The sequence below is a fragment of the Hyperolius riggenbachi genome, chromosome 9, assembly GCF_040937935.1.
Source record: "Hyperolius riggenbachi isolate aHypRig1 chromosome 9, aHypRig1.pri, whole genome shotgun sequence".
In the NCBI taxonomy this organism is placed as follows: domain Eukaryota; kingdom Metazoa; phylum Chordata; class Amphibia; order Anura; family Hyperoliidae; genus Hyperolius; species Hyperolius riggenbachi.
In genome coordinates this window covers 254,650,991-254,664,508 of record NC_090654.1, presented here as the reverse complement: position 1 = coordinate 254,664,508, position 13,518 = coordinate 254,650,991, and the positions used below count along the sequence as shown (strand labels likewise).

At 42.4% G+C, this 13,518-nt stretch overlaps 1 protein-coding gene across 8 annotated transcripts in view; it reads left to right on the top strand.

Annotated features, from left to right (window-relative positions):
• The window catches only part of KLC1 (kinesin light chain 1), a 203,042-nt gene that overhangs the window by 113,953 nt on the left and 75,571 nt on the right, over window positions 1-13,518 (top strand). For 3 of the 8 annotated variants that reach the window (XM_068254334.1, XM_068254335.1, XM_068254330.1), the window contains exon 13: window positions 135-305. In XM_068254334.1, coding sequence (XP_068110435.1) covers window positions 135-305 — 171 coding nt within the window. Of the gene's footprint in view, window positions 1-134; window positions 306-9,018; window positions 9,682-13,518 lie in introns of those variants that run through there. The other 5 variants (XM_068254337.1, XM_068254336.1, XM_068254333.1 and 2 more) reach the window with 5 other exon arrangements.

Here is a 13,518-nt window from a genome sequence, read left to right as displayed (position 1 = left end):
ACGGATCCCCATCCCTGGAAAGGAAACGGTAGCTGGCTCTGAAGGTTTTCCTTTCCAGGCCTTGACTTTGTACAGTCACTTTTTGTCCTTATAACTTAAATCTCAGGGGCTTTCTCCTTTACTTGTAACGCAAGGGTCCTGTCTCACAGGGACTAGACAATGTCCACAAGCAGCGAGTGGCCGAAGTCCTAAACGACCCAGAGAGCATCGAGAAGCGGAGGAGCCGGGAGAGCCTCGACGTGGTAAAGTACGAGAGCGGCCCTGACGGAGGGGAGGAAGTGAGTATGAGCGTAGAGTGGAACGGGGTAAGTGCAGTACACAGTGTGACCGAATAATGGACAATCTTGCTAAAACGCATTAACCTGATTCGCATGCTGGTATAATCCCTCTAATTAACAAGAATAATGTACATCAAATCTCCTACCTGATAATTTTATAATCTTTCATCTGGCCTCTTCTGTCTCAAGATGCTGATTGAATGTCCTGTACTATAGTTTGCTTGTAATAAGGCTTAGAGCAATTTTTGTAAAGGCCAGCATCCATAGCAACCAATCAAGTAATTAACTTATTGGACTGAGGTCTGGTCGCTACGGGTCTGTTTTTCATGTCATTGCTGCTCTTTGCGATGCTTTGTCAGGATCAGGCACAGTTTTAAAGTGTGTACGTAAAGTAGCGTTAGTCTTCACCTTTGCTAATTTAGACTGTGTAGTTACTAACCACTTTTAATTTTGACATGCAGGAGTTGGCCTGCACTTTCTGTAATCTGAAAACAATGCCAATTTTTTTACCTGCAGGAGTGAGTCTGAGCTTTCTGAAATCTAAAAACCACTCCCAGTTTTACATTTCACACAGGGGCACTGCTATTAAAACCTGACAGTATAGCATGTCTGGCTTGAAACATGACCCCTTGTGGCTGAAAAAATACATACGTTTTTAGGCTCCCTGCACACTGCAAACCCGATTTGCAATTCCGATTTTCTCTGGATGCTATCAAAAGAAAAACACAGAAAAAAACGCAGCATGCAGTACCGATTAAAATTTTAATTGCATGTGAAAATCGATTAAAAATCGGAATCGCATGTAGTGTGCAAGAGGCCTCAATGTGATTCCTCCCCAAATCTGAACTCGGGAAGATAACCTTTATTAGTGTGTGTGCTTTCTCCCATCTTTATGAACCATTCCCGCCGACCCCAAACTTGCTAGATTTCTTTAGAATTCGACTCCTGTTCAGTTAAGCCGCACACCCCTATGATGCTCTCTGCCAGGTCGCTTCTTAAAGGGAACCACAAGCGAGAGGAATAAGGAGGCTGCCATATTTATTTCCTTTTAAACCATACCAGTTGCCTGGTGTCCTGGCTTCAGTAGGGTCTAAATTGCGCACCCGAAACAAGCATGCAAATCTTGACAGATTTTTTTCATCTAATCTGCATGCTTGTTCAGGGTCCATGGCTTAAAGTATTAAAAGCAGAGGGTCGGCAATACAGCCAGGCCACTGGTATTGTTTAAAATAAAGAAAAATGGCAGCCTCCATATCTCTCTCACATCAGCTTCACTTTAAGCGCTCAGTTTTGACTCACCCTCTCCCTCGTCCTGTTCCATGCTTCTCCGCTTTCTATCAGGGCATTCAATCAGCATACGTTCCAACTTTTTGCAATCTCCTATACTCAATGCCGTGACAATGAAACGCATGGAAAACTGCCTAATCCAATCTGCTGATTTATACTGTGTACTGTACTCTTCCCTTCATTTCTCCTGTGTTTCTGCATGATGTGTTGTGCTCAGCCTGTTTCCATTCTGTACGTTAATATTTTACTGTGTAACAAAATCAGGAAGCTTTACAGTATTTCTAGGTCTGTGAACTGGGTCCCAGTTCTTTGTGCAATCCTATCTACATAGAACTGTGTATTAAAGAAACCCAAAATGTATCTTATACATGGAGGCTAAGGGCTCATTTCAACGGGCAGTGGAACTATGTGCTCCGCAAGCAGTAATGAGTTTGAGAGGCTTTTCACTGCCTATCAACTGTTCTTGGAAAAGGGGCCTAATGCTGGGCATACACGGCTCGTTTTTCATTATCAATCGAGCCGCTGATGGCTCGATTGATAATATCAGACGTTTCCGATCACTGCGCCAGATCGATACCACGCTCAATCCCCGCGGGCGGACAATGGCAGAAAAAGAGCGCAGACAAGGAAGTGCCCGTGGGGACGAGCGGGAATCGATCCACGTGGACGAGCGGGGACGCGCCGGCATCGAGCCAGCGGCTCTATTCCGGCGCACAAACGAGCAGTGTATGCCCAGCATTAGGGCCCTTTTCCAAGACCAGTTGACGGGCAGTAAAAAAAAAAAAACTGTCAAACTCTCACAACTGCTCGCTGCCTGGCAACCACCTGTGGAAAAGGGCCGTAACAAAGTCAAGCTGGCCCTTGCAGTCTAAGTTTCTGATTTGCTGGTTTAATCACCTATTACTGTCTCTATTGTTGAAAGGCCCTCTGTGTTATCTTAGATAATCTAGGGAGAGTAGTAGAGTGCAATTACTAGGTTTTTGCCACTCAAAACAGTACTTGCATTGGATGAACTAATTAGCATATGAATTCCTTTATGTCATATTTAAGCACCTCTTGCTCCATTTTTTTTTATATGTTCTTTTATGTTGCCTTTTTTTCATTTGGAGAAAATGTACCACATTCCATATACTTTTTCTTTTGACGTAACATTGCGGTATGTGTTCCTGATGTTTCTGCATGATTTTGCCTGTGTTTTATCCATTGCATTTTGTTGTTTTTCTTACCTCAAAGAGCGGCCCAGCATGCCTCATCCTGGGTGTTTGCGTCGTGCTAAAGCTCCCAGCTCTTCTGGCACAGTGTGACCTTAGGGAAGTTCATAGGACTGCTTCCTGTAAATGGAACAAGAGAGAAACCGTTTCTGTACATTTGGCTCTTTATTAAAGGGCCTCTCCAGCGAAACAAAAAAGCAGTTAAAATCTGACAGAACAGACTAGTCTATTTTCTCCTGGGGATTCGCAGGGTTTTCTTCTCAAAAGCATTTCCTGAAAAACTGCCAAAACAGTAAGATACCAGCCAGCCTCGCTACTTCATTACACAGTATTTTGGCAGTTAGACTTAGCAACTGCCGTTCAGGAAATGCTTTTAAGAAATCTGCCAAAATACTGTGTAAGTAGGTAGGGAGGCTGGCTGGTATCTTACTGTTTTGGCAGTTTTTCAGGAAATGCTTTTGAAAACAAAGAAAACTCAGCCAATCCAAAATCTGTGGGTTCTGTCAGTTTTTTACTGCTTACTTTTTTTTGCTGGAGTGGTCCTTTAAAGTACCCCTGAACACCCCTGAATATTTTTTTTAACATACTTTTAATCCTGACTTGTGTGCAGTGTTGTGACATGTCACAGCAGCATCCTTTCCCTCCAGCGCCCCCTGTGGCCACCACAGTGCTCAGCCATAATTTCAGACTGAGCAGAAATTTGAATATGAGTGGGGAGAGGGTGGCAGTTCCTCTCCCCAGCCCATCCCTAGGAACGCCCCCTTTACTCTCCACTGATGGTTCCTGATATGACTGTAATTCACTGTAAAGGCATACAGCACATTTCCAACCAATCCACCCTGTGCTCTGCCACAGGTGAATTGGTTGGAAATGCATCAGGACTTTCCAGGGAATACTTGTGCAAGATTTGCTGGGCTTTAGTAGTGAGCTCTCATTTATGACCAATGCTGTTTAACATTTAAAGAGGTTCTCCGCACAGACATTTCGTGTCACACACTGGTTCAGCAAGAACAGTTTTCAATTTGGAAATCCAGGCTTCCAGGTAGGAATCATTCTTGCAGTACCTCAGCCTTTGGTAAAATACCCATAATATTATACACCTGTATTAATACAAACTTTGAGAAGCCACACAGCAAAGCAAGCTGAGCTATCTCCACTTTGGCTGGGCATCCTCAAAAATAACTGTAGATAGATTAATGGAAACTCCTTTTTATCAAGATAAATTAAGCCATTCGGGGTGTAAATGCATACTGACCCCTCCGCTTAGCACTGTAGGTACCAAATAAATGTGTGTTTTGTTTTTTTTTTTGTTTTTTTTTTAATTAACTAGACTAGCTGAAGATTTTTTTAATTGGATGGGTATAGATGTTTAAGGCTTTTTAGATATTTCATAGGATGTGGAGAGCCTCTTTAATTTTTCATAAAGTTTTGGCATGCCGAATTGTACTCTTGTAATGTACTGTAAGCATGACTTTTACAGTTTCCAGTGATTTGTCTGCACTCAGTTGAACCTTGCACACTCCCGTAATATGTTCTATGTTTTGTTATGGGCAAAGAGTATAAAACAGTCTGGATGTAAGCTGGGTCTGTACATTGAGTGATGTGGATTCAGGGTATGGATTATGGTCCGTTACAGACAGGATGGATAGGTTTTACTGCAGCTACATATACCTTTCTTTTAAAAGGAGAGGAAGGGGAGCAGCAAGAGAGTGCACTTGAAAAAATGGTTCTGCTAAATTTGGGCGCAGGGGGAAGCCGGAAGACGTCTGACCCCGCTGTAGCTATTCTCTCTATTTAAAGGAATCCAGAGACCTAGTAAAAGAAAGATTTGATACTTACCCAGGGCTTCCTCCGGCCCTATAAGCATGTGAGTCCCTCGCCGTCCTCCCGCGTGCCTCCGTTCAGCCGCAATCAGCCCCGGGAACTGGCTAAGGCCCCGTTCACACCTGAGCGTTTTGCCGGCGTTTTCGGAAAAACACTCCAGCACTAGCGCTTTTGAAAGCGCTAGTGCAATAGAAACTTATGGACCCGTTCTCACTTGGGCGATTTGCGTTAATCGCCTGCGTTTAACGCAAATCGCTCAAAACAAAATTGTATCCTGCACTATTTTCAGGCGATTTTTCGGCGATCGCGTTTAGTGCTACAGAAACGCTAATCGTGATCGTGGAAAATAGCCCCAAGTGTGAATGGTGATTTTTGGCCTTAATCGCCAGAGCAAACCGCTAGCAAAATCGCTAGCGTTTTTTGCAAGTGTGAATGGGGCCTTAGTCGCAACGGTTGGAGTCTTCTGTCGTCTTTTATAACGCCTCTGGTACACTTTAAAAGACTATTCTCCTACTTACTACCCAAAAATGTGTCTTGAACTGCAGAGGAGAAACAGAGGGTGTGCACTCATACCAGGCAGCACCTGACTATAATGGCTGCTGAAAGGTCTCTCAACAAAAGGCAAAGCACATGCAAATTGCATCTGCATGCCACAATATGCAGAGTTTAAACTGAGTATACCCTCCCTGCAGGAGTCAGCCCTACTAATGCACTTCTGTTCAGCACATTACTCCTTTCACCTTTTATCGAGACCATATGTATTAACCGGAGAATGCAGAAATCTTTTGCATGGTCTTCCATTGAACTCTACCCATACATTAGTCGAATTGGCAGCTGATTGATTGTCCGTTTCGATAATAACCATCGAATCGGATGAAAATATGTGCCACCACAAGCATGCCTGGTCCGCAGTTCGACCAATTTCGGCCCGATCAATTTCTGCGCACCGGTAACTGTGTGCAGTATCGAGATAATCTGCAAACACGTTGTACTTCCCTACCCCCCGGTGCTGTTTCTCTTAATGTGTATATGCCCCCGGCCTGTGTATTTAATACTTACCTGTCCGCTGTCTCCCGCCGTGGTCCCCATTGCATCTTCAGCATTGCAGGCGGGCTTCTGCAAACCAGGCGACGTGCAACGTCACATGGTATCGAAGAAGGAAGGCTGTACAGGGCACTTTTAACCCAGTGTGACCACATTTAGTGCTCTTCGCTAACAGACCTTTCTGGTCAGCTGTTTGAAACTTTGAAGCTGTTCCTAGACTGATGCAGTTACTTGTCTAAAGTTAGCAATACATATGGAGGTGGGAAAACAATCATAAGTCCATCAGCTATTGTGCACGACAATTGTCCTCATACATTTTCTGAACATGCATGCATACGTCAACTTACACTGTCATCCTGTCCTTTGTGTCACTTGTGTTTTTGTCCTGCTAAGCAAGTTATAACAGTCTGTAATAATCCAAGTTCCTACAATATTTTCTACAATCTATAGAAAATACGAACTTTACTTTAAAAAAAATTACCTTAAAAGAAATGGGTGGTCTTTTATGGCAGCAAACATGGAGTTAAAATAAACTTACACAATATTTGTGTCTGTAGAACTAATCTTAAATACAGTGTTCTTGGAGTTCTATATTCTTTTTTTGGGGGGTTTAAAGCGGATCCGAGTTGAAAAACTAACTATAACAAGTAACTTGTCTGTATATCTTTTCTAAAGTTTTAGATAGTTTACACAGCAAATCTAGCTGCGAACCGCTTCAACAGTTTATGATTATTTATTCCTGTGATACAATGAGGGCAGCCATGTTCTGTTTGTCACATAACACACAGGCAAGCTGCTGTACATCTCCAGCCCTCAGCCTGTGAAATCTTCACTCCCCTCTCCTCCTCCCTCTGCCCCTCTGCCTCTGAAATCTCTGGTTAAGTGACCTCCTCCTCCTGCCTAGACTGAGCTCCCATAAGCCCTTGCTACTAAGGCTCAGAATGCCAAGGCACCATGGAGAAGCTGTGGGTGAGGCTTGTTTAGTTTATAGGGATTTAGAGTATTAAAACAAAACAAAAAAAGTATTTGGCTTGAGGAATGCCCTATAAACTATATGAAAGGAACACAATTATGCAATAAGTAAAAGTTTATCTCGGATCCACTCTTAGGGGTTAAAAATCTCACATTTGAAGTCTAAGCTTTAACATCACACTTACATTATTGCTGTTCGTTCAGCACCCACGCAGAGAAATAACCTATTGAAATTTCTATCACCATCAGGAAATGCCAAGGGGAAAATCTTGGGTTGGTTTGCTGCACACATTGTCAGTGGAAGCAGACTGTTCTACCTTGCTTTCTCTTTTCCATTCCTGTGTTGTCTGTACTATCTGCCCTCCTTATTTGTTTACTAGGATTAGTGTGTATTCCTGCTTTTTGGTCAGAAGGTAAAGCTTTGCCAGTGAACTCCTCTTGACTGGTTCATGGCATCAAATTGTGGCTGTGACATCAATAAGTACAAAAAATGGAGTCCCTGTTCACAGTAACCAATTGAGCTCCTTGAAAAGTGGAAGCTAGCATCTGGTTGGGTGCTGTAGAATGCAAATGTACATAAACTGCAAATCAGTCCGGTCAAGAAATTAGGGTGTCAGAAACCAGAGACAACGTTTAAATCTAAGAAGACCACAAATGTTTGGGGCTTTCGCTAGTTTGAATAATTCCTTTTATTCATCAATCAGAGAAAAAACACAATATTTCTGGTGCGCTCCTGATGAAGGGAAAACTGTGTCCAAAATGTGGGGTTTTGCCAAATAAGAGGAATTATTTAATTTGCAAGAAACCTTCTGTCTTTGGTTTCTATAGTTGGCGTGGATCAGACCATCACTCTGAAAAGGATAGCCATTCTAATCACAGTGTAGTTACTGTAGTTGCCAGTTTATTTTAGAGGCTGCAAGTTATCTAACTGCCATCCTCCTCTTATTAACTGTTTTCAGGTAGGGATAGTTGACTTTTATGGTAACAAATGTCCAACAATCCTGTAAGGTGTTAAGCCAGAATCTGAAGACCTAGCAACAAAAGTTGTTTAGGTGATACCTTTAATGACTGTACAAAACTTATTTGCAAGCTTTCCAAACTTTGTTTCTTCTTCAGACGTGATACTCTGTGTGTCTACTCATTGTCAAATGCTCTCAGGGTGAATAAATCTAAGCTTTGTTGAGATCTTTTACTTTTACAAAAGAGGACTGTGTAATAGTGTCAGATTGCTAAATACCCTAGAAAATCATATATTGTGTAAGCTTCTGTATGTGACATTACTTTTTGGAAGGTTCTTATCCAGTTCTGTATCATGCCTGAAGAAAAGTTTGGAAAGCTTCCAAAAAAGTCTTGTACAGTTAGTCATTAAACAGTGGTGTCAAACTCAAATAGAAAGTGGGTCGAATGGAGCTCTGGAACCTAGTCGCGGGCCAACGTCAATGTCTACTGGCCACCTTCCTCCCTTATAAAGTTCCCTGGGGCCTAATAGCCCCCTTCTTCCCAATATGATTCCCTGGTGTCTAGTGGCCCTCCTCCCTCCCCTATATAATTCCCTGATGTTTAGTGGTCCCCTCTCCCTCCCCTATACAGTTTCCTAGTGTCTAATGGCCCCCTCCTTTCCCTATACAGTTCACTGGTATCTAGTGCTTTCCCCCCTCCCCATATGGCTTCCCTGGTGATCTAGGGCTTACCCTCCAATATAACTCCTCTGGTGCACTAGAGTGGGCCAAACATAATGCAAAGTGGGGAAACCACCCGAGGGCCAAATCTAATGGCTCCAAGGGCCAGATTTGGCACACGGGTGGGAGTTTGACATGTATGCATTAAAGGTATCTCCTAAACAACTTTTGTGATGTGTTCTGATTCTTTCCATGACTAATGGAGTACCATACGCGAGTCAGAATCTCTGACCTTCAGGATTGCTGTAGAATTACCATCACTGGGCATGTGGGCTTGTATATATGCTCTATATACTTTAACATTTTACATATGGTCTACAGACTTTAACATTTCATAAATTCACAAGCTTGGCTCAGCTGAGCAATAAAGTTTATGGAGAGGGAGGAAAGTGGCTGTGCCACCTTATCAATGGGTAACTCTATAAAAAAGTTTTGCCTAACTTTCCTACAGGGCATCCTCGCAGAGTGTGGGTAGATGTTGGATAATTGGCACCTAGACAAGCATTTACATCCACAATGTTGGGAATGGGTCTTCTGGAGGATGACTACCTATGATCTTGCAGCTTCTAAGACAAGCCAGCTCCTGTGTTTATGGTTGTGACAGGTTCACTCTAGTATGTGACCTAGAAATACTATGACTGAATCGTCTGTATGGGAAAATCCGCTGCTGGGGGTCTCCAGCGTTTTCATGGAGATGTCTTTGTTTCCATTTCCTTTCCCCAGGCCTAGATGCCTTGTGTGACTCTAACTCTGCATGACGGACGCCATCTTCAAGCTTTAACCTCTCTCTCTCCAGTACTGACCGCTGTGTCCTAGCACCTCTTTGTAGGATTCCCATCTGAGCTGTCATAGTCACTTCCTTTGTAAATTGACCATCCTCACCAAAAGAGCTGACACTTCTTCCTCCTCCTCCTACACTACTTTTTTTTATTTTTTTTGTTCTTCTTCTCAACACTGTACATGTGTAGCTTTGTCCAACTGTACTCTAGCTATGAAGACCTGTAATCCAGTCATACAGCGATGTGTTATTTTAATGTATTCAGTCGCTAGGAAAGCACTTCTAAGCTAGTTGCTCTTTCATGGAAGGTAACTAATATCTTGAGGTCCATTTTTAGTGGCATGATGAGGACCTCTGCACAGAAACTGTACGCTGTAGAATAAAAGCATGTACTGCAAGTGCTTCATGTACTGTCAAGTGGAGATCAATTGTGTGGGTTCCATCGGCTTTGGATATTTGAATCTCCAACCTTGAGTATTAATGGGAATTAGAGCTATTTCAGTCTTAGTGTGACTTGTTGGCAGTTGTGCTTCTTCTACTAATCCTCAAAAGTGTATGGTGATTTGTGTACATGTCTTTCTAACTTCTAATAAACTCTCTCCAACTGACCCCAGCCTGTGTCTCTCGTCTGCTTTCTGTCTCTTAGTTTCTTTATTAGGCAAAATCGTATTCTAAAATACAAGGTTGGTTTATGGATGATCACTGTACATTGTCTGAACAATATTTGCATTTTGAGTTGAGTTTAAAAAAGAAATCTAAAGTGCGCAAATTTCCGTTGAGCAGCCAGAGAGCAACCAGAGATGGCCACAGTCAACAGTCTCACACACTGCTGATCTGTTAACTGGTAGTTGATCTAAAGCTAGCTACATATGTTTTTCAAAAGTCCCTTTAAAACTTCCAACGAAGTACAGATTGCGCCATATCGGAGACGACAGTTGTGAAACATGTAGCCAAACGACCACGACAAGTGACAGATATCGGGCATTTATCCCGGTCCAACTGGCAGACCAACTCTGACAACTGTTGAGCAGATATTGTGCAGTTAGCCTAAGTATGTACAATGTCGTTCTTCAGCATGCACGCATGTCGTGTGAAATGTTTCTTATGCTTGCGCACAGAGTATTTAATTGCCATGGTCGTTTGGACCATCTGCGTGTGGACAATGTACTTTGACAGACTTGTCATTTCTTTGGTAGGTGTAAAGTAGTTTGTGTGACATTGCTTGTTTGTTTTCGGCGACTTTAACCACTTCATGCAAAATTGACCATTTATAAATGTCTCATTTATGCACTAATCAGTGCACGTGGGCGCACCCATTTTAATCCTTTAATGCATGTTATGAAGGGGTTAATCTAGCATGTTGACGGACCTTAAAGGATTTACAAGGCGAAAACATAAATGCAGTTTTACTTAGAAGGGGCTTCTTCCAGCCCCTAAAAGTCATTTAAAGGATACCCGAGGTGACATGATGAGATGGACATGGGTATGTACAGTGCCTAGCACACAAATAACTATGCTGTGTTCCTTTTTTTCTTTTTCTACCTGAAAGAGTTAAATATCAGGTATTAAACATAAAATATAACTGGAATATCTTAAAGAGGAACTTCAGTCTAAACAAACCTACTGCCATTAAGTTACATTAGTTATGTTAATTAAAATAGTTAGGTAATATAATCTCTTATCCACCCTGTTTTAAAAGAACAGGCAAATGTTTGATTTCATGATGGCAGCCATCTTTTTGGTTGGAAGGAGGCGACAGGGAGCATGATACACAGTTCCAACTGTCCTGTTTCCTGAGCACCTCTCCCAGTTGCTAGGCAACGTGAACAACAACATAGGAAATCCCATCATGCTCTGCACAGCATCAGGGGGAAAAAAGCCTCGGCTTTTTTTCTTTGATGGGTGGAGCTTAGCTAAAAATGAAGCTAAAAATGATGCTTTGGTAAGAAAAACAAAGTTCTGATGCTGTGAAACTGTTAATTACCAAGCCTTTTTAGTTCTGCTGAGTAGATTTTTAGTCCGGAGGTTCACTTTAAGTCATTTTTAGGAGAAGGAAGATGGATACGATCGTTTATTTCATTAGATTGTTTTCACCTAGGGTGTCCTTGAAAGGATAACTGTACTGAGGGGGATGTGGAGGCTGCCATGTTTATTTCCTTTTGAACAATACCAGTTGCCTGGCTACCCTGCTGATCCTCTGCCTCTAATACTTTTAGCCATAGACCCTGAACAAGCATGCAGCAGATCAGGTGTTTCTGACATTGTCAGATCCGACAAGATTAGCTGCATGCTTGGTTCTGTTGTGATTCAGACACTACTGAAGCCAAATAGATCAGCAGGGCTGCCAGGCAGCTGGTGTTGCTTAAAAGGAAAGAAATAGGGCATTGCCCATATACCTCTCACTTCAGTGGTGCTTTAAGTCCCTCAGCGTAGCTCCGGTCCTCTCTGGACCCCCATCGGGGGTTGGCAATCCACACTGGCTGTCAGCAGGAGGACCAGAGCTGCGGCAAGGGACTCAAATGACTTCTAGAGGCTAGGAGATGCCCCAGGTAAGTAAAACTACATTTATATGTTTGCCTCGAGTCTTTTAACACAACTGCTTGATAATTGATGGACTGTATCATCAACGAGCAACAAAATTGATATGTGGGATGGAAGGTCTCACTTATCAAGAAAGGTTAGATAAACTGGGTTTATTTAGTCTAGAGAAAAGACTCCTTAGAGGGGATCTAATTAACATGTATAAATACATCAGAGGGCAATATAATAGCTTGGCGGATGAGCTTTTTGTCCCTAGGCCTTCTCAAAGGACTAGAGGACATGATCTGCGCATGGAGGAATAACGTTTTAGCCATTTATTTAGGAAAGGGTTCTTTACAGTTGGAGTGATTAAAGGGGAACTGAAGAGAGAGGTATATGGAGGCTGTCATGTTTATTTCCTTTTAATCAATACCAGTTGCCTGGCAGCCCTGCTGGTCTATTTCTCTGCAGTAGTATCTGATTAAAACCAGAAACAAGCATGCAGCTAATCTTGTCAGATCTGACTTATAAGTCTGAACCACTGAAACACCTGATCTGCTGCATGCTTGTTGAGGGGCTATGGCTAATAGTATTAGAGGCAGAGGATCAGCAGGGCTGCCAGGCAACTGGTATTGTCTAAAAGGAAATAAACATGACAGCCTCCATATACCTCTCTCTTCAGTTCCCCTTTAAGATGTGGAATGCATTGCCACAGGAAGTCGTTATGGCAAACTCTATACCTGCATTTAAAGGGGGCTTAGATGCTTTCCTTGCGTTGAAAGACATCCATGGCTACAATTACTAGGTAATGCCTAATGATGTTGATCCAGGGATTTTATCTGATTGCCATCTGGAGTCGGGAAGGAATTTTTCCCTTTAGGGGCTAATTGGACCATGCCTTGTAAGGGTTTTTTCGCCTTCCTCTGGATCAACAGGGATATGTGAGGGAGCAGGCTGGAGTTGTACTTTTGTACTGGTTGAACTCGATGGACGTATGTCTTTTTTCAACCAAAATAACTATGCAACTATGTATACACCTTCCAATTTGGCTGTGGGCATTTAGGGTTGCTACCCTGCAGGAATTTGCCTAGTTCTGAAGATTTGCTTTGTTGTCTCTCTATGACCAACAGAACTGCAAGGTATCGGCTGACCTTTTCGGGCCATCTGCATCTTTGCCATGCGGTTTGTCACTGGAAGCAGTTGGTCACATCTAATCCGTAGTGATTGTCACATGACTACATAAACTGTGACCATCTCTGTTTGTCACTTGGCAATGCTAGAAATGAAAGATGTTTCAAAGAACCTCAGATGAAATTCTGCATAAATGAGTATCTGACAAAATAACATACATTATTCACAAATTTTAATCTGTGGTAACACATTTAACCATATATGTACTTCTGCTTAATCTACCTTGTATTTAAGACTAAATTTAACAACAATCTATGCCATACGACTGTTAGCAGTATGAAGCATTTTCCTGCTGCTTTTTTCCTGCTTCTAAAGCTAAAGTAGAGGTAGGCATTGCAACGTGTTGCTTTTTAGTGCATTGTGAATCTGCCATCTTTAATTCTACTAACCTGCACAGAGGAAGCCTCACAAAGCTGTTTGCACTACAAGTTCACCCGTTTGCTCCTCTCCTGTTGGTGATCCTTGGTGTGGTAAATTTGGAAATCAGGGGTCTTGGTTGTCCACTACAAATGCCAGCAGGATTTTTTTTTTTTACAATTTAGCTGCACAGACAACAGTTTAAAAACCACAAATTATGCACCAGCTGTAATGTTTAAAGAGCATTGGGTACCCGTGTCCTGGGATTTGACCAGCCCTGTAGAGGAGGCATTTGATTAAGGCCTGCAAGGTCCTACAAGGAGGAGATTGTTGGATTGTGATGGCCATGTCTAGAACTCATGGAGAAGCATATGATC